The sequence below is a fragment of the Myripristis murdjan genome, chromosome 4 (genome assembly GCF_902150065.1).
Source record: "Myripristis murdjan chromosome 4, fMyrMur1.1, whole genome shotgun sequence".
NCBI classification, from domain to species: domain Eukaryota; kingdom Metazoa; phylum Chordata; class Actinopteri; order Holocentriformes; family Holocentridae; genus Myripristis; species Myripristis murdjan.
In genome coordinates this window covers 25763120-25784751 of record NC_043983.1, presented here as the reverse complement: position 1 = coordinate 25784751, position 21632 = coordinate 25763120, and the positions used below count along the sequence as shown (strand labels likewise).

The 21632-nt window shown below is 41.9% G+C and overlaps 2 protein-coding genes across 2 annotated transcripts; both read right to left on the bottom strand.

Moving 5' to 3' along the window:
- Nucleotides 1–1841: 1841 nt before the first annotated feature.
- On the bottom strand, nt 1842–3423 carry tmem125a (transmembrane protein 125a). The gene has a single exon (XM_030049915.1). The coding sequence runs from the start codon at nt 2952–2954 to the stop codon at nt 2256–2258; it is 699 nt and encodes a 232-aa protein (XP_029905775.1). The 5' UTR covers nt 2955–3423; the 3' UTR covers nt 1842–2255.
- An 11761-nt stretch (nt 3424–15184) lies between these two features.
- Nucleotides 15185–21190, bottom strand: LOC115357991 (uncharacterized). Its single transcript, XM_030049759.1, has 8 exons — nt 21167–21190; nt 19462–19564; nt 18731–18806; nt 17994–18087; nt 17297–17629; nt 17022–17208; nt 15631–15755; nt 15185–15531 (listed from the first exon to the last, which is right to left on the bottom strand). The coding sequence occupies exons 1-8, from the start codon at nt 21188–21190 to the stop codon at nt 15208–15210; spliced, it is 1266 nt and encodes a 421-aa protein (XP_029905619.1). The 3' UTR covers nt 15185–15207.
- Nucleotides 21191–21632: the final 442 nt, after the last annotated feature.

Genomic DNA, 21632 nt, shown 5'->3' with positions numbered 1-21632 from the left:
GTACATTCATCAAAATTTGATGGCAAAACTTTCTATAAATGAGGCCCTTGGCCCGGGTTTCCCAAAAGCATCTTCAAAAAAGAGTTTGATCTTTTTAAAGCCAAGAGACAAAGATGATCACTGAATTTGCTTGCCCATGTTCAACTTTCAATGTAACTTCAAATTTCAGCAAAAACCGAAAAATATGTTGCTAAAATTACAAGCGGATAAAAAGAATTCCTCATTTTGCACCCTAGATAAGATGTTTTAGGGAAACCAGGCGCTGTAAGAATTAAGACAATACTGTGTTGATGTGCAAACACAATTTATCCAGACATTCAAAAGTGCCTCGATGTCCATTTGGAACAAACATGTAGTCTAGTCTTATGTCTGCAGGCAGCCAGCGGGTCCACTGGTCATTCTCTGAGGTTAAGAAAAGTGGGTCTGCCATTAATAATGCAGTCCTACAAAAGTGCATGAATTATATAGTAAACAGAAATAACATTTTTTTTTAAAAAAAAAGCAGTAATTAAAATAAAATATCAGCTGCACAAGGAGAATGTCAACTTCAAATTTTTCATTACCATTTGGAATTTACCCACAAAGCAAGGAGCGACAGGAGCTTATTTTCCTTAAAATTCCACGTGTCTCATTACAGATACTTTTCACTTCCTAATTACCAGCAGTTCACGAGCAATCACCAGCTCATACTTGACATTTTAAAGCAGTAATCCTCAAATGCATCACAGGTTTGGCTGAATAGTTTCATGTTTACACTTGGGAATGGCCAGAGTGAAGGTGGTGCATAAATCACACACATATGCACACACACACACAAAGAAAACATACATTTTGTATCTTTTCTACCTTCAATCACCCATTTTTTAAACTCTCATTTACATTTTAGATGATACTCTTATCCACAACAAGGTACAATCAATAAGCAGGTAGTGGTCGGATGTCTGGCTCAAGGACACTTTAACAGGACGCATGGCTGTTGATGGACACCTTGTTTTGAACCTGCGACCCTCCGGTTACAGGACGGCTTCTCTAACCATCATCTCATATCAGGCTGAAAAGAGAAGATAGGTGCAAAACTCTTCCTCTCTGTTTGATGGAACATGTCACAGTTTGGAGTTGGGGGATAAAAAGCCTTGTATGACTCAAGTGACCCGTTTCATGCCGCCCATAGGCGTTGTTCACACCACCAGCCTCCCTGTGCCACTCCAAATTGCTGCTGTTTATCTCTATTACAGGATCTAAGCCATCTCTGATACCAACGTGAACTGACATCGAGTTCAAAAAGACAAGAATGACAGAAACAAAGCACTTCATACCTGTTTTTGTATCTACTCCTGCTTGTTTTAAACACGTTTCCATTACAGTTTGTGCCTTGAAATGTGGACTGAATTGAGGCACCCCATGTACCCAACCACCAGATACGAGTCAGCTTTTTTTCCACTGCTGTGTCTTGTGTTCCTCCACGTTGATACTACGTCAACCAAGCTGTTGTGGGCACCAACTTTACAACATCAGGTGAATGATGTACGTCATCGTCATAGCAATGCTGACAAAATTATTTCAACATTCAGGTATCGTGTAAGTCGTTCCTCTGATCCAATTATGTGTCACAAATCCATGTGCTCCAGATCGGAATTGGAAAAAAACAAAACAAAACAAAACAAAACAAAAAAAAACATATAGAATAAATTAAATAAAGCATGTGTGCTTCTTGCTGGTCACGCTATTTAAAAACAACAGATTTGTTTCGTGTAAGGACAAAATCAGACCTGGAATACCTCCAATTCCATTATCCTAACTCGTCTGCCATATTCACCTCCAGCCCCAACCTTTTTTTTTTTTTCTCCGCTCAGGACAAACACAATTCCTCGACAGTCTCTCAACCTTGTGCAATTTGTAAGCCCGCTCATATCTCCTCTGTCCTCCCATATCTCTATTCACTATTGCCGAGAGGATGTTTTGCACATCCTTGTTCTGTGACTGAGATCTGACAGCTCTGTGCTAACATCTGAGCCAGATTTTACAAATTCTATTCAGGCTGCCTTGTTCGCCTCCTCTAGGCTTGCCTTACTAATCAGCCGATGAAGAAGCAAGAGCATGTGAAGTATGAATCAGATTTCGATTTAGTTATTCACCTATCCTGCTGATCTCAAAACTTTTCCAATTCGACTCCTCTAACTCGTCTGGGAAAATGTTCTGACAGGAGGAGCCGGGGGTTGAAACACGCAGTAATGAGGCTCGTGTGCCTCTACGTCTCATATGAGGTTAGCCAAACTGGAGGTAGTCTCTCTCCGAGCCTGGTGGTCCATGTGTCCAGAAACAGTGAATATATTCACAACCCGGTCCATCAACCTTCGTCCCTGCCTTGTCCTCTCAAGTAGGACCACCACAGCAGAGTACACTCCGACGCCCGCCACTGCAGCCCCGCCTCCAGCCAGCAAAACCACCCCAGAGATGTACATGTCATTCAGGGCTTGGCCAGGCTTCGGCATGTGGTTAGCCAGAGCCAGACGGAGTAGAACCGCCCCACAGATCAACAACGACAGCCCCGTGATCAAAACCACAAGGTTGTCCGATAAACCGCCGCTTTTCAAAATGTCAATCCTCTGTCGGCTTCGAACGCAATTCATGTCCTGCACGGCCGAGCTGAGGAGCTGTTTCAGCAGGACCCCCAGGGCCAGCAGGCAGAGGGCCGTGCCCGCGCCCAGCCGCCATTCGCTCGACACGCTGGTGGTGGTGGAGAGGAGGCCGACACCCCCCAGCCCGCAGCCCAGGATCAGCAGCACGGCGACACAGTAGCAGAGCAGAGACTTCCCCGGCTCTCTGAACCACCACAGCTCCACCTGCTCCTCCAGGATGCTGTGCTGGATTTGAGCTGGGTCTGCCGGACCATTGAAGCCAAGTCCAGGGCCTCTTGGGCCCCGCGGAGGGGGGAAGTCCTCCATTTCAGACATCCTGCTTCCACTCCCAGCCTGCTGAATAAGGCCCTCACCAAAGAGGAAGCAGAATCCACTCGAGAATCCTCTCAGTCTTTGTTGGATTGGGTGATTGGAGGCGCCGTCACTGAGGGAGTGGAAACGCTGCCACCAGTCTGCTGGACACGGCTGCCAGCCGCAGAGGAAGGTTCCAGAAGTTTTAAGAGGTCTTCACTGGGTTTAACACTGAATCTCCTACAGGTGGCTTGAGTGGATGTCACATCTATAGAGGATGAGAATGTAATGCACAAAGTTCACCAAAGCGCTCGCAGGATTGAACTCAGTTTATTGCCGCGCTCTCAGCCTCTTGTTTCCACGTTAAAGATAAAAGGTCCATGAACTTGTTATCCAATATAGCAGAAAAAAAAAATAGTATTCATGAGTCTCTTGTCCCTTTTTGTGTGGAGATCCTTGCAGCTCATAAATGACTGGGAACAGAAATGGATCCAAAAACCTCCGTATTGCATTCAAAGGTAAAATAAAAGATAAAAATAAAAATAAAATAAAAATCCAAACATCCACAGAATTTTCTGCTGATTCTGAAGGATGATATCAGTCACCTGGAAGAGAGGAGAGATGCAAAGGCTATATTTAAATGAGTATTAAAATTTGGACTTTTTAGCACTGTTTTTATCAGTTTGTGGCTTTCAGGTTCCACGTATTATCCCCCTATTGAACCACACATCTAATCTATGCAAAGAAAGTAAAAAATCTAAAATCTAAAATGTGTGCGCCGTGATAAAAGATAGCAAGAGGCTGATAAGAAGTTCACCTAGTCCCTCTCGCGCTCACACACACACACACACACAAAGATTTGTCGATTCTTTGAACACCCAAACTTGCTGTTTTGACTCCGTATGAAAAAAAAAAATGTGTGTGCTGACACTAGCAACCTTTTCTATCTCTCATTATCACAATGTTAATGAGTTCCCTCCACAGAGGCGGCTGGATAAACCCAGCATCACCTGCTGAAAGAATAAACAATGACCACGCACGCATAAACACACACACACACACACACACACACACACAATCCAACATTTAATGCATGCATGTAAATTCTGTCTCTCTCACACCCACACACACTCACGCTATCAATCTTCCCATCAATCACCGATACCCCAGGCCCGGTTACCCTCCAGTGGGTTCAGCTTCCTGCCTATGTTATTTTGTTCTAATCTCCTTTACATGCAGGGTTTATTGTAGAAGCTAAACACTATTCTGTTCTATTTTATTCTATTTGGTAACATCTTTCTTCTCCTCTCTTCTCTTTTCTTCTCTTCTTCTCTCTTCCCTCGACCCTACCTTTACCACGAGGCAGAGCTTATTTAATCGCTTTACAGTTAGTCTGCAACCTCATCCCACTCCTATAGCACAAACACGGACACATACATTACACAAACACGCGCGCACAAACAAATACACACCCTCAAGGTTATGGCTGTCGACAGCTTGTCTTTAAAAACCTGTCAGCAGCTTTATTACTATCAAAGTCAGCAGTGCACAGCACGAGCCCACACACCCCAACGCAGTCTGACAGGAGTTACAGCTTGTCCTCACAGGCCATGGGTTTCGCGAGCACAAACACTGCTCTGCCAAATAAAAATATGTCAGTCTGAACAAGAGTAACGTAATCTCGCGTTCGGTCTTGGAATTTTTTTAAAACTTTATTTTATTTTTTCCGTAACTTTTGACAACTGCGGGGAAAAAAGTAAAATTGCATTGGAGAAAGTAAACTTCTCTCACTCCGTCGGCAGATTTTTTTTTCCTTTCTTCTATGTTTGGAAAAGATTCTAAGACTGAATGCAAGATCACATTTCTTTGTATGGGCCGATTTGTGTTGAGCCTTGCTGTGTGTTGATGCGGAGAAGTAACACTGTGACACCAGGAAGATATGAGGTGCATACGCAAGGTGGGAAATGAAGAGGGAGGTAATTACAACAGAGGATGGGGTGTTTATTGGATACATGCTGTTCTGGAAGCTATTCAGATCCCCTGTCTGATGGATGAAAGTGTGTGTGTGTGTGTGTGTGTGTGGAAGTAGCATATGTGAGAAATGTGTGTTTGGACAGTAGGTGAGTACATAGCGCACAGTGAAATCTGAGGATGTGTTTATGAAGACCACTTGTGTTGTCAAGGGGATGTTTATTTATTTACCTGTGATGTGCACGCACGCATGTGTGTGTGTGTGTGTGTGTGTGCATGTCCATGGCAGAAACACAGAGAGAGACAGGGTGATAAATAAAGATGCATGCGCGCATGTGTGTTTGGTGAATCACTAATTAATCCCAACTGGTTTGAGTGCGGTGTCACTGACAGGTAGTGTCACAGAAATAGCACAGTAATTGAGGTGTGTGCATGTGTGTGTGTGTGTGTGTGTGTGTGTGTGTGTATGTGTGTGTGGGTTGGGGGGGGAGCGCCACAGGTGCTTGAGAGACAAAAACAATACAGTGATACACTACCGCCATGCACTCCTGAAGTCTTACTAGGGTTATGAACATGCTGCCCTGCCCTCAGGAGGCATGAGAATAAATTATAGATGGAGATGACATAGAGCAAAGATCACAAGGTGAATTTCAACCTGTAACAGTGCATTCTATGTATATTAATCCATGTTCCATGTCACTACAGGTCCTGATGAATCAGCAACGTATTAAAAATGGTAAATAATACATTCAACAGGAATAAATATGGATAACTGTGAAAATAAACGTGGGTAATAAGGGTTAAAGAGCTGAACTGTGAAGCAAAACCAAAATGTTTGACAAAGTCATCCATTTCCAAAGCTTTGAGAGGCTGCTGTATAACTGCCTGTAAAGTGGTTCCATTCCTCATTGCCTTACATGTCACTCATACTTATTTGGCTTATTAATGCGCACAGACAAACGCAAACACAGGCGGGGGCCACGCCCATCCTCACACCACTCAGGGTGTGTCTGCCTTTACTTTTTTATGACCCGAGTGACCTCTCATCTCCGTCATATCGGCCGTGTCATATTGGCCTCATAAATACCTGTATAAAAGCACTGACTCACTGCTTCACTCTCCACTGGCCTTCACTGCTAGAAAAAAAAAAGCAGGTACTGACACACAAACAGTTTAAGGAACGCCACGCGCCGCCTGCACAGCTCGGTTTGTCACGGGTCAACATGCGGAACATTTGTTTTATCATGGCGCTGTGGTTTTTAAGAGGCAAATTCAGGGCAGTCAGCTGAATGTGACATTTCATTCATGTATAACAGTGTGCCATCACATACGCTGTATGGCTGTTCTCAGTTTGTCGGAGTGCATTGTATCGGTCCCTATAAAATAAACCATAAATAAATAAATGAATAAAATTCCACTAAATGAACCTTCACACTTTCACTGAATTTTCACATAACTCCCACAAGGCTCTTTCGCAAATGCGATATGTGCAAATTTTGTATTGCGTTTCACACCTTGCTGCTAAAATAGAGATTTCTTCACATGGTAGTTTTAAATAATGAGGAAATTAAAGACGCTCGTCCAATTCATATGTGTTTCTCAGTAATACATACGTGGGAGATTTATTTTGACACATTCTAGCCGCGAGAAATGAAAAATGGACCGGTTGATAAAACGGCCGCATTGATGATCTGCTTTATGCTTTTATTCGCTCCAGTTAAGGAGCTGTGGATGGTCAATCTCCCGCCGAATCAAAAGAAAACTCTTCTGATGGGTTAGTAAGGTGCTCGTCAAGAAGTAAAGATTGGACATAATGAAATACGCTGATAGAATGTAGCTTAAAGAGGCTATAAAACAATGCACCGACGGTCCTTATCACGTCTTATTTGAAAAATCATATATCTGAGGAGAATCCTAGATGGTTTTAAGTGACATGAATAATAAGTGTGTCCCGGAAGCCGGGGTCCTGTGGAGAAAATGAGTGATGTGAGGCTGACACTTATGGTCCAAGCATTCTCTGTTATGCTAATGCCTTGAGAATAATGACGACAAATTGCAGATATAATGGTAAACCTTGAAAATTATAGTTGCCATTTTCTCTCACTTTCACTCTCACACTCTGTCTCCCTCTCTCCGTCTCTTCTGAGTTTCAGTGTAAGGTCAACAGAGGAGCTGTGCTTTGGAGTAAAAAACACTCTATATTGCACTCCAATTACCTGGGAGGCTTTGGGACTCCGGTATTCCCCCCTCTGTTATGTCGGCCCACCGAATTCATTTCACTGGCCATTAGTGTCTCATTTTATTGTTGATGCGTAGTTCTTTTAAAATTGGTTATCTGGTTATTATATGCTAATCAGAATTCTGGTCAGCACTGAGTAGCTTTCCAAGAGTGCATCAACATTCAGTGAAATTGGAGGAGCAGCAGGAGTAGCCAAATTGTTCAGCTTTGTCCAGCCAGCCACAGGGTTTTCAGTCAGACGGGTGAAACTGCAAAGGCCCTGGCACAAATGGAGTTTTGACCTCCAAGCAGGATAGTCAGCAGAGGTATAATGTCAGCCTTTACAGCTTAGCTCCTAAGGCTAAACCTCCCTCGGACACAACACTGCAGCTTATAGATGTGAAGAACGAGCACCCAGCGAACCTCTGACGAGTCTCTCTTGTGTCTTTGTCGGGGTGAAGCTTGTGGAGGTGATGTGTGCACACCTAATCAACATCGTTCAGGCATTGAAAATGAAGTGGGAAGGAAAGTTGACTGGCTACAGTAAAAAAAAAAAAAAAAAAAAAAAAAAAAATCCCTTGGTTTGTTTGGATGCTTCCGCCTCAGATCTTTGCCAGACAATTGCAGCGTTTCGTAATTCATCCGGATCGACAAGGCCAGAGAGGAACAGCATGAAGCTTCTGTGGCTTTGAAAAAAACTTCAGCACCTTCACTTCTGACTCATGAATAAGCACATATTCATTGGTATTTTTTTTGTTCTTCTTTCATCATGTTCAGGCTTTTTGGTTTCCTGCTTCTTTGAAAATATGTCTCTCTCATTCACTGTTGATCCTTTGTCACATCACAGAAGTATCTTCCATCCAGGCATGGAACAGAATATCTCCCATAAGTAACTGTAGCAAAATATGTCAGGCAGTCTAACCAGCCATGAAAAAAAGGGGTCCTCTCTGGTCCTGCTGCTAAGTAGCCCGCTGTGTGTTTTTTTTTTCATCTGACGGCCTTGGGTTGGGTTGGAGGGGAGTCCATGGAAGACTGGGCGATGTGTTGCCGTGGTGACAAAGCAATACTCTCCTCCCTCCTCTCCTTCCCGTCTCTCTCACCCTCTCCCCCCCTTCCCACCTCTAGTCAGGCACTGTTTCTCTTGGCGTCCCCGCGGGCGAGGAGAGGGGTCAGGGTTGGCTCCATCTGTCTCTGTGACGGGTGTCGGTGCCAAGCACCACGGGGGCTGGAGAGAGAGGAAAGAAGGCTTATGTTGGGAGGGACGACAACGGATGTTTCAGGGCTGTCATCTGGGGCGGAGAAGGGGGCAGAGGCCAAGGCCGGTAGCAGGGGCAGGGGAAAGGGAGTGGAGGTGGTGGGAGAGTGGATTACGCTAGGGGGAGCGGTCTCAGGTTTAGGGGTGGTGGTGGGGTAGACGAGAGGGTTGGGACAAGGGGAGAAGATTAGAAACGGAGCTAGGGAGACGGCTTGGACAAGGGACTGTAATCACACTGGGGCTGAAAATGTGAATGGAGAGGAGGAGGACGCTGAATAGTTCTTTATGCACACAGGCTGGATGTCTCTTCCCTCTCTACTGTCACAGCGGACACCTAAGGCACCCAGGGAGCCTCACTCTGTCCAGAAACAGCGAGGAGACAATGGCCGAGTCAGTGTCACTGTCCTCGTGCTGTCTGCATGGGAAAACCTAAGAGACAGACAGAGAAACAGAGAGGGCTTTACATCGGCCGCACACAAACGCACCTATTTAGTCATTTGTTGCATTGCTGCTGAATTACAGCTAATAGTGAACGCATCACTCTGTTTTTTTAGTACCCTCAGATTTCAAAGCTCCTTGGAAAACGCTTCATCTCCAAAGGTGATGTGTGATTATCTCCACCAGCCACAAACCCATTGAAAATGAGGGCCAGTTATCCAGTAATGGAACCAGGGGAGGGAATGCACAGCTGTGGCCCTTTCAACTGGAAGGAATTAGATGTTGTGTCCCTTTTTCCTTGCCAAACCAGTGATTTGCTTGGAACATGTCGAATTGGCACTGAAGTTACCAGAGGACGGACTTCAAACTGACCCCTAGTTCCCTGTTTCGTTCTCTCGCTCCCTCGCCCCTCTCAGACGGTTTAATTCCCCTCTTTCAGAGCAAGCTCATTTCTCAGCTTATGGCACAGTATCACCCCAACTGGCAAAACCAGCCAAGACCTGGCCCCCTGACACCTCATCCACACACACACAAACACAAACACACACACACACCTCTCCCCATCTGTTTTCCCCCATCCCTATCCTTATCTCTCCTGCCTTCCACACCTTTCTTTCTTCCACCTCGCTCCTCTCCTCCTCTGCTCCTCTGTCTCACCACCAGTACTCCTTATCTCTCAAACTTCTTATCTTGCCTGTCTGCTGTCTGCTCTGCTGTTTTGGTGTCCCGGGGAGACAGGGATGGGCGGGGTGGGGGGTGGCAGGGTTACTTGTCTTTGCGACAGATCCCTCTCTGGCTGCAGGTTAGGTCCGTGATTCTCAAACCCCCTGTGGCCTAACACGCATGTATGCAAACACACACACAGGCACATACCAGTGTGCGTCAGTTTTGTTTGACTGTTTTCTCAGCAAGGTGCGGGTGATATCGTCCCTAGTAGCCTGTAGTATCCACTTCCCATTTCCATCATGAAAAATCCACTCAACTACCACAATCACAACTACTGATATTGTGATATGAGACGAGTGATAAGCTTTTTCCTCATTTTACAGGCTGCATTACATAAAAAGGAATACAATTTCCTCACTTATGTGGCTGTTCTAGCTGTTCTATCTTAACAACACACCATTAGTCATCCCTACACCATCATCATCACAATATTAATATCGAGGTACTGGTCAAAGATATCGTGATGTTTGATTTTGTCCATATCATCCTGCACTACTCAGTATTATTCTTCACTATCCTGGATCCATCCTCCATCCCTGACACAAAAACACATTAACAAAATAGGCATACATAATCAAAACACATTCATGAAAATGCAGAGAAACCATTTTCAATCTGTTGCCTAATAGTGCATATGGCAATCCCCTCCTTTAAACACAGCTTCCCCCATCTCGGTGCTGTCTGCTGCTGCTGACAATATGAAGACCAGTTCAGCTTAGTTTAGTGCAGGCTGTGGCCCCCATGTAGCCACTTTTCTCCAGCAGCAGCCAAATGGGGCTCTTGGTGCTGGGACCAATTCAAAATGGTTCGAACATTTCAACGCTGTTTGTTTCTGTCAAACAGTCACTGTTAGCAAACAAGATACAAAACATAGAAATGTTGATTTTTCTGAGGAGGAATGTGAGTGACATGCATAATGACTAAGCTCTGTGCTAGCCCCCTTGGTCCCTGCAGTGGAAGAGGGACTATTGATGGAAAGAAGGAAAAAAAAAACAAACTCCTAGGCACCCGGCTGCCTTCCTCTGTCGGGCACAGCTGCAATATTAAAACGCTAATCAAATCACCAATTAACATGCACGTCCCCTTCTGCTTCACTCCTGCTGACGATGGGAAAGAGGCTACCTTTTCCTTTTTTTCCTCTTTCTTTTTTTAACCCTCATGCCCCTCCTCCCTTGCTCCTGTGGGTTCAGGGGTGGTCTACAGCATATTCAATTTTGATACAGGTTGTCTGGGTGAATGACAGTTGGCGAGATGTCTGGCTGTCTACCTCAGTGGTCGGCTACCTGGATGATTTGCTTGCTGGCCAGTTGACTGTCTTCTGTGGAAATAAAAGAAGCACTAACATGTGGTGCTGCCAAAGCTGTAGATGCTTCCAGAAAGCAACTGTACTCTGCACCAGGTATAACAAATTACCTTCACTTGGCAGTGGTGTTACACAGTGCCACTCTTGAGATAATTCCAATTTTTCCATCCCTTTACTGGTAATTGTGGCAACTTTTGCATGCATGCACCAAGACTGAGGACATTTTTAAATCAGTTTTCCTATAACTCTCAGGCTCATTCACTCCCGTTCAGTTGCAAATGGAATAGGAAACATCTCAGGACACTTCTAATTATAGAGGGACTTTTAACAGCAATCCATCACTGTGAATGAGAAACTGTCAAAGATGATTTGCAAAGTTGCATCTGAATGCTGATATCAAGAGTATAAACATTTATAGTTTCAAAGAAGTTCCGGTCACCATTTCATACAAATCCATTCATTTAGTTTTTCTCACCAACACAAAACTTTTAACCAATGGCTTAACTTGTCTCTGGTTACATTAGGACACAGTTCCTGTCAATCACAACCTATTCAAGCCATCAGACACTTCCACTAGCTATGGTTTATGAAATTGCATGAAAAATAAAGCTAGATTTCACTCAGCTACATCTTAAACCAAGGACCTTGTTTACTAATGGGAGTACCACATCATATTTCGCGGTAAAATAAAATGTATATCTTATTAAAAAAGAAAATAGCCTGTGTATCATAACAATTGCAGTCTATAGTGGCGTAAAGCAGTGCAGAGGCACAGGAAATGAGCTGAAACTTTGATCATACTAGAGTATATTCTTTCAGGCTTCACTGCACTGCTTTCCATGTTAGCAGCCCCAAATGGCATCAATACCCAGGAATCATCTAACGCGATGTGTGACTGTACAAGGCACGCTCTTGTTTTTATCCACCTAGCCGGCCTGTCATGCTGTTAGGAGGACACCAAAGAGATGAGAGCGGCAATACACATAACACCACTGTGTCCCGTTTCCGCGGACAGAGAGCTCACTGGACACAGATTGGATTTCACTCTTGCGTTTCAATAGGTCACATCCTTAGGGTTGGAGAAGTGTCCAGGGTGAAGTGTACCCAACCACAGGCTATCTATCGTTTGGGCAAATTAAGCATATCTACACTGCAAATTTGAAAACGCAAATTTAACACCCTCAGAGTTGAAATCAACACTGACTCGGGGTTTATATGGGAACCACTGGTTAAGTGTTAAATTAACACTTTTGAAAGTGTTAAAATTATTAACACTGTGACAGTGTTACCAAACAAACTCTTAGAGTGTAAAATATTAACACCACGATAGATGACAAGAACACTAGATTAGTGTTCAAAGTTCACTAATTATTGACACCAACAGAGTTAACTATTCAACACTGCACCAGTATTCAATTTACATTTTGTGGTGTTAAATGTACATTTAACTAGTGTTTACTATACTACTGATAAGGTGTACATTGTCCACTGAGATTAACACTATTAAGAGTTAAAAATGTACAATCTATAAGTGTTAATCTAATCATCCACCACCCATGTACAATAATCACTCCAAAAAGTACTGCAATGAAAAATATTTTATTTTTCTTTGACAGGGGCTTCACTTTAAATCTGACAGGGTGCAGGCCACTCCTAAAACCCTGTACAGTACTGCCCAAAACATGAGGTAGCTCTTAAGTGTTGCTTACCCTATACAATGCAGCTGTCTGGCACAACATAGAAAAACGAGTCTGTACCATAAGACAATTGAACATCAAAGGGCTTGAAGTATCTCAAGTCATGAGGTGTAACAACTGAAACATTATGAATATTGTCAACAACATGAAATGCATGAAAGTGCTCCACAAATGAGGTCTCCATTTCAGATACCAAAAAATAAACTTCTTTTCTAAGAAATATGCACACAATCTTGTTGAACACTGGCATCTCATTAACAACATCTGTGCAAACAACAAGACCGTGGTGATACTCAATGCCATTATGTTTGATCCAGGTTGTAACATTTATTTCACTTGACATATCAATATGAAAATACTCTGAAACCAAATCACCATTTTCAACATCAGTCAGAATTTTCGATTTGACAGGCCCAGACTCAATACCTTTGGCGGACAGTGATTCCCAATGATAGGCAACAGCCATTTGGTGTTTCTTTGCAAGGGACTTTGTTATGTTCTTGAAGTTTTTAATGCTAGACTTAAAGAATTTGTGTTTAGCTTCATACCTCATACTCCAAACATGTACTAAAGGACCAATTTGGCGAATACATTCAGGATAATGGATCATGAAGTGATGTTTTGGGATCAAAGTATTTTCAGGATATAAAATTGTAAATAATCGGTGGTGCTCTTCAATAAGATGTTTTAAAAATACAGTCATTCCCTCAGTAACACATGGGGAAAATACTATGTTCACAATATGCAACAACAGTAACAACAAATGCCAGTGTGTGTCACCTTCTGGAACAACATCTCCGAAGATTAGTGGGAGATTTCGAATAAGGCACAATGTTTGACTGGCATTAAGCCCAATACCACTGCCACTGCAAAACATATTAATGTGTGTTGGACGATTTTTTTTATCCATGAAGCCATAGTTGAATGCATATACACGTTGGAGTATGTTTTCATTAGAAATGAAGTTCTGATTCAAATACTCAAACAACAACTTAATCTCATATTGTCCTACACCTTCTAAGATATCGTGCATTATATCAAACACAAAATTATCGGATACATTGAAGTATGACAATGAATTAAGTATACTATTGCGTTTGAGCCCAAAACAAGAATTTTCCCTTGGATTCTCAACAAGGTAACTGTAATGCTGCTCATTGGTTAATTTGGTTCGCAAAATCACACGTGGATCACTTTCGCTAAACACTGTTTGAGCTGTTGCTTTATCAATGAGACACATTCTGCAGTAATGGTGTGCAGAGAAAGACTCAACATAACCCAGAATTGAGTTCAGACCTAAATTGTCACCTGTTACTTGTGCAATGGTGCCAAAAACAGGTTCTTCAGCAAATGACACTTTCATTCCATTGCTCTCTAATACTTTAACATCTTCTACAAATGGAGTAAGTATTTTGTCAATACCATATTTTTTTGCATCTTGCGAATGAAACAAAGAAATTAGGTGGATGTTCATCAGGGATGAGTTTAGACAAGGTGGCAAATTGCGGAGGGTAAAATATAGACATCCTAGCTTATGAATACCTTGTTTTGACCCTAGTGGATTTGATGTTTCAAAGTCATCATAATAAACTTGAATTTGCAATGCATTTTTTGATTTTGAATACAATGCATGATTTCTGTAGTATTTTCCATCACAGAAATCCTGGTATAAAGTACTAACAGCAGCAGATTTATTAATCTGATAACAGATTTCTTCATTCTTGAAAATAAACTCTAATGTTTTTAACAAGGGTATGTACATGAAAGTGTCATTTACTGGTACCTGCTCATATACTCCAGATATCTTGTTTCTCTTTGAATCATATCTCACTCCTAAGTGAATTTCTAGTGGTTCAACAACACCCCATTTCTCACTAAAATACTTTGTCCATTTAGAATTTGTGTTCAAGTCACAAAAAGGATTGAAAGTATTGTTGAAGACTTCTTCCACTGCACTTCTACTGGGATTTTCAGCAGGCACTGCATTTAACACTTGTTCTTTAAGATTTGCATGAACTTCATTGACATACTCCTCCATGCTTTCAACGACAGATAACACAACATTATTGGCAACACCACTGCCCTGTAACTTTGCAATGATTGAAGCACACATGTGTTTTGCTTGATCTTTTGACATCCCAGATGTTGAAGGTTGATTTATCAAATCAAGGTCCATGTCAGAGGTATCCTGTTGTGAGCTCTGTCCACCCAAGTCTGACTGATTTGGTGTTGGGATATTATCATTGCTTGTCCCCATGTCAACAATACTATGACAACCATTTAAATGCTTCCTAAAACCTGCAAAACTTTTAAACTGCAAGGAACATCCTTCTTGAGCACAAGTAACAACAAACTTTTTGCCTGGATACAACCCATGAAAAAATTTAAGGTGCTGAATTAATGCACTAGGTGCATCATGCAAAGATCTACAAATATAACATCTATACATAGTTCAAGAACTCTGCTTTTAGTTTCTTATTCGTAAACCAGGCTTTATGCCATTTGGCTTTCTTTGATAACAGAAATGCTACAGACTAAGGAAATTATACTTTTGCCAAAATATGACCTCTGCAAAAACAACAAAACAAAAAACAAAGTGCTGACTATATGCACCAAGTGCATTGTGCAATTGCATACAAATGTTGCATGTAATTTAAGGAACTTGGCTCTTAGCTCCTGTTCATAAACTTGGCTCTCAACTCCTTCACCTTTGGACTCTCTTTAGTGGTGTCAACATCAATACTGTAGACTGTTGTTTGAAGGAATGTGTACATGTTGTTGAGAGCATCATCATAACTTACACTGAAAACGAAGTGCACTTTAAAAAGTTCATCAAAGGCTGCCAATGATGTGGCTCCCTGGCAGGGGATGAGCTTCTTGTCCATCACAACGTAGTAAGCACTGATGGCCTGTTTGGAGGTTCCAGAAGCAAGAAGATACGGTTGGCGATGTCCCTCCTGGTTCTCTAGGTGTTCTTGAAGGCTTCTGCATGACTGTGGGAAAAAAAAACACTTGTCAAGTTGTATTTTTACTGTTATCTAATTATGTGAGACATTTTCCACTTAAATCCCAAAACACGGCCCTGTACTTACCTTGTGAAACACAACTAGATGGTCCATGGCTTGAGCTGCGCTGATCTTCTGTGTTTTCTTTTTGTTAGGCTGAGGTGGTAGGATATGCAGGAGCAGTAGCAAAGATGCCATGTCGCTGTCCCACTCTGTAAGAAGAAGAAAGGGAACCAATGGACCATCCTGTTTCATCAACTGTTTAGTTCAAGTCACATCTTATGGACTACTTATGGATAGTCAGTGTAGTAACTATAACAGATGGTGACTGTCATGCCCCGAATTTTGAGCAGTAGAGAGGAGTATCAGCAAGGACACTAAGAAATGAACTGCTATGGACAGGGCCTTCCCAGCAGTACATGCTTAGCCTCTGCCAGTACTCATTTCCAGTGTTGGGAATAACGCCGTTATAAATAACACCGTTACGTAACAGCGTTATTTTTTCAGTAACGGGGTAATCTAACTAATTATTTTTTGTGCCGTTACAACGTCGTTACCGTTACTGACAGTCAAATGCGGCGCGTTACTATGAATAAATTGAGGAAACTACCAGCCGTAGCGAGCCTACTCTGCTCTGCTTATTTGTCATCCAAGACTTGAGGTGCGTTCAGGTTCGAGAATAGCGTACGACTTCTTACGACTCCCGGCTGTTTGTCCCTGCTCATTCAATTAGACAATGCGCTCCAAACGCTCCGAACGCACTCCCTGGCTAGATGCGATAGAAGTGATTGTGATTGGCTAAGGGGTAGAGTCATGTGTCATGGTAAGCCAATCAGAGCCAGTGTTTTCACACACAAACTGGAACAGCGCGTGCGGCAAACACACACACACACAAAACAGAGATGCGACGATATGATGGCAGAGCAATCTGCGGAAAACTTGACCTTTAGGAGGTGGAGATACAAGCACTACTTCAAATTTGTCGAAATTTACTGTTTACTTTTGTTACAAGTGCATTTGAAGTGTAGGATAAATCTGTTGCTGTCTGCTGAGGTGCAGTAAATATTTACAAGGTTCTTTAATACAGGTACCTGTCTGTTCTTCTCTATTCAACTGACTGGAATACTGCTCAGAAAATTTCAAATCCTTTGACATACAACAACTTCTTTTTAAAGTAACGAAAATAGTTACTTTCCACGGTAACTTGTTACTTTTATTATAGAGTAATTCAGTTACTATCTCAGTTACTTTTTGGAAGAAGTAGTGAGAAACTATAACTAATTACTTTTTTAAAGTAACGTGGCCAACACTGCTCATTTCTGCTTCTCCAAACTGGATGGTGCTGACCAACACCTACTCAAGTCGTGCAGTCACTATGGAGAGGTACCTTATACAAACACACTTAAGATAATCCGAACTATCCACTTAAGTACTGCATAGAACAATACATTAATTTCATTTGGCATTTAACTGAATACCTGGGCGATCCTCAGAGAATGCATCATTGTTCGGATTCTTGGCAGACTTCAGCAAACTCTGGAGCACAGGGGTGGTTGTAAGGCTCTCTGCTTCTCTGATCACCTTTCCTTTGAAGGACGTATGCCACTTCTCAAGCAGTTTAGCAGCCGTTTCTGGTCCAAAGAGGAGGCTGAAATCTTGATGTATCTGCAGAGAGAAATGGAAGATGTGTAGTAAAATTCACATTCTGGCAATCACAAGCTTTTGGCCATGAATGGTGGATGCCTACACTTACCAGCCCTTTAATGTCCAGCAGCCTTGGAAACACTGAGAGTATGTTGTGAGACTCATCAGGATTGTGGATGAGGTGCTGCCTGTATTCAAAGGTCTCCTTCATCTTCTGCAGGATGATTTCTCTGTCACTTGTGTGGTTCATCAAGGATATGACCTCTTTACAGCGCTCTTCATCCAGCTGGCCACGAATCTGAGGCAGCTCCCTCTCCTGTCTTGGACCACCTCCTCCTGTCTGTATTTTTGGTTCCTTGGACCCAAGCTTTGTCTTTCTCTGAATTGTCTTGAGCCGCCACGCCAAGAAGCCAGAGCCACTTTGGCTGTCGTAAAAATGTTCCTAACCAGGGACAGACAACATCAAGTTACTTCATAATTAGCCATAGGAGGAACCCACTTGTAACAGTGTTCAAAAATATGAATCCAAAAATGACCATGAAGTTAAATAAACACCTTTCAGAAACAGACGAACAACAAAACTGACAACAAAAATGGAAGGACTGTTGTGTTTAATGCAGTACTTTTATCAAAGTGGATCCAATAAACTGGTAAATTACTATTTTTGTGCATTAATAATAAAAGGAGCACTGTCCAGTGTCAAGCTCATTCTGTGTGTGTGTGTGTGTGTGTGTGTGTGTGTGTGTGTGTGTGTGTGTGTGTGTGTATATATATGTGTATATATATATATATATATAAAAACTTACATATCCTTTCCTGGATAGGGGATCCTTCAGTGCAGGAAATAAAGTCACGATTCCCAGTGCATATTTCTCTTTAGTAACGCGCTGAGGGATTCTCCTGCAATGAAAAAAAAACAAACACGGAAATGCCAATTACAACATTATCTAAGTAATGTGAGTCATCTAGTGCAGAGTTTAGCTTTTAACTGTCATAGCTGCCTTTTTCTTATTCCTCGTTCAAGCAAAAATTAAGTCTTTTCACAATTCATCATTAGTAACATACTATCAATTTGGCCCCAACCAACCTAAATCTTAGTAATTATTCAGTATGTAAATTAATTTAAAACGGAAAAAACTTACAAAGGTGGTAACAACTTAACTGTGGTGTCATCAACTTACCCTTCTGTCTCAACCATGTGTGCCGCAAGAATGTTTACCATCTGCCTTCTTCTAGTGTCACAGAGTGTCTCCGTTTCTTCATATTCTTCAAGCACTGTCGTCCCTCCTGGTTTCATCTGCAGAATCTGTTTTATCAGCTAAACAGATTACGACAGCTGTTATGATATAAACCTAGAGAGGCAAACTAGTTTGCAGCATCATTATAGCCAAACTTTAATGATTAAATCATGGCAAAGCTAAAAGGAAAATCCAGATTTTTATGAGTGCAAAATCAAGCTTTCGAGGTACTGTACTGGTGGGTTTTTTTGTATCAAGCACCTGAAATAAATCAAAAAGGGGACAGTTACAATGATGAAACTTACATCTCTGGCTGAAGAACTGGCTTCTTCATCACCCCTCTTTCGCTTGGATGGTCTTGATGTTTCACCGTCACTGCTACTAATGGACACAGAGAGGACACTCCCACTGGGTGAAGATAGTGGTGTGGAAGGAGATGACTGAGATGGGCCTGAATCTAATAACAAAAGATTAAAATCACACACAATTCACCTCATTTGCAGCAATGCTGTGGATCAGATTTGTAATCAACCACACAAGAAACTCTGCTTCTATTCTTAAGAATCCAGAGGGAAAGGGAATGAACTGAACAAACAGCCAAAAACCTATGCCAGACTTTGTGCTAGAGGACATGACTTGTTTTTTTAAGCAAACAATTATCACTTCAAGTGTTTAATACTTCATTTGATAATCTTAAAATTGGAAGAAAGATAATTTAATGCAATAGAGGCATCTGAAATAAGCACGGATATTAATGCCATGTAAAACTAGAACACTCTAAATTTACCATTGTTGTGACTGTCCTTAATGACAAAACAAATTCCTTCCAATGTGGCTAATTCTGCAAACACGGCTTCGTCAACCTCAGTGCCGGAATCATCCTCCACAGTAATCTTGTCCGCACGGATGGAGAACTTCTCTCTCACTAAATGATGAAGTTAAACATGGAAACACGGAAATTATTTACATCATAAAATATCATGGCCACCACTTGGTGTTAATTACTGGTTAGTCATATGTCAATCTGAACATTTACCTTCAGAAATGAATTCTTCAAAATTAGGAGTTTGTAATTTGATGTATTTCTTGCGGTTCTGATACTGCACCTTAATTATCATTTTGCCATCTACGACATGAGCCTGTGGAGAAAGAGAGGTGTACACAGAGTACAAAAAGATATTTTAGACAAGCTAATTTAAATGATAAAATATTTATAATAACCTGAACATCAACCAAAAGCTTTCACAACACTAATTTCTCTCTGATGGACTAAAATATACTTTTTGTAACCGAGGCTGGTGGGTATGCAGATGTTGTGTTCCTGCCTGACAGGTCTGGAACTTTATATACTGCTCTTCACACTTCTTATGGTGACTGCGGTATCTTTGTATCCTGTCAAACAAACGCACTGAAAAACACAAAACTGTATCTGTATGCCAGCTCCCCTGTTACAGCATACATTCTTGGGCTTAACTATTAGAAATGTAAACAATGGCCAGAAAATCTTTTGCCATTAACTGTTAGCTGAGGAATTTTACTGACCTGAAGTCAGTCAGAGTACTAAAATAGAATATGAGACAATTCTCAGAAATAGTAACATCTACAGTTCAACAAAAAATATCAATGATAATATCAATATCTTGATATAAATACTAGTCTTCACCTGTAAACTTAGTAACTTTATATGCTGAGAAATAATATCATTATCAGTGTTAGCAGAACACAAGACTCCTTCACAACACATTTCTGAGATATTTTACACATTGTCAATATCTAACCTACACGTTTGCATTGTGGCACCTTAAACGTTAACTATTTACTTCAACTTCACTCACCTGATATCTGCGATTTTGAATGGGGACCCTCGTAATCGTGTAAATTGCTACAAGGCAAAAGATACAACAAATTAAAACATTAGAGGTGGTGCAGAAAACGACCAGTAAATAAGATTACGTTAGTCTGACCATATGTTAAACGCTACAAAAAGCAGTAGGGCTGTAGCTGATATCAGAGTACTCGAGTACTAGGTTGTGTGTTGTTCTGCTGTTAAACTGCACGGACTGTTTGCACTAAAGCCTACCTGCCTTGTTGCATAAAACTTATTTCTATAGCATTTAACGTTAAAATATCACACTGTGTGGACAACTGTTTCAGCTGTAAATTGTGTTATTATGAAAAAAAAGTGTGTTACTTGACTGTCCGATTTACCTGACAGGCAGTCCCCTGTTCCCCCCTCTAACAGGACGGCTGTCCGTCTGTCTTCGCTTCGCTCTCCTCGTGTGCTCTGCTCTCCCCCGCATGCCGCTGCGGTCCGCTCGCACCCCCTCCCCCCCCGCAAACGAATACTCGAGTACTACTCGAGTTACGGTAACAGTAGCATTAGTTAACTGACAGCACGCACATCGCAGACAACCTAACCCTGTCAGTTAAAACGCAGTTTAAAACCGCAAACCGTTTAAAAATACATTTTGCTCGAGAGCTTTTAACTATTTTCAAATAACGTTTCGCTGGCTTACCGTTAGCCCATCGTGTCAAAAAACGAACTGAAAACTAAGCTAACCGTCATCGTTATCCTAATTGAGCGGTCGTGTACTGGCATGTCTGCTTACCATGCAACTACGACGGCGGCCACTCGTTAAAATATTCAACATGGCTAAAAAATGTGAAACTATATGACAACATAGGCACATTTTACTGCAAATTAACAATAACAAGGCAAACTTTCGTCGTGTCATACTCACCAGTCTCTTTTTCTCATCCTTCATGCGGCGAGTGACAGAAAATGGCGGCCGTCCAATTCCTCTCCAAGCACCTGCCCAAATACCCGGATGTTGAAAACAACACCAATAGGTGCTCAATACCGTTGACTCTGTAAAGTTACACCCACAATATTATGTTTGCACACTTATGCAGAGTTCATTCTCCTAGAACCAACACCAGAACCATAACACTTTACTCTAAACTGCCCTAACACTAGAAATTTAACTCTGGTGAATTTGCTGTGTATGTCCCTTCCTTCATGATGGGGATACTTTTATGTATTGCAGCTCAGCTTAAGTGATCTGAGCTGATCAGACAGGTATGGTTTTATTTTTACATAAAACTCTTGCGTGATGAATCTTTAAATTATGATCACAGAGCAAGTTGAGAGGGAGTGAGAGTGGAAAAAAGAGGGACAAGAAAACATATGTGGTCCTCCACCAACAA

Bases quoted from the DNA above. Each gene is read 5' to 3' on its own strand.
- tmem125a (XM_030049915.1), bottom strand. From the start codon at position 2,954: ATGTCTGAAATGGAGGACTTCCCCCCTCCGCGGGGCCCAAGAGGCCCT.
- LOC115357991 (XM_030049759.1), bottom strand. From the start codon at position 21,190: ATGAAGGATGAGAAAAAGAGACTG. The intron at 19,565-21,166 runs GTGAGTATGACA...CTTTCTCCACAG, and splicing joins AGGATGAGAAAAAGAGACTG to GCTCATGTCGTAGATGGCAA. The intron at 17,209-17,296 runs GTAAGTGTAGGC...TTCTCTCTGCAG, and splicing joins TGCTGGACATTAAAGGGCTG to ATACATCAAGATTTCAGCCT.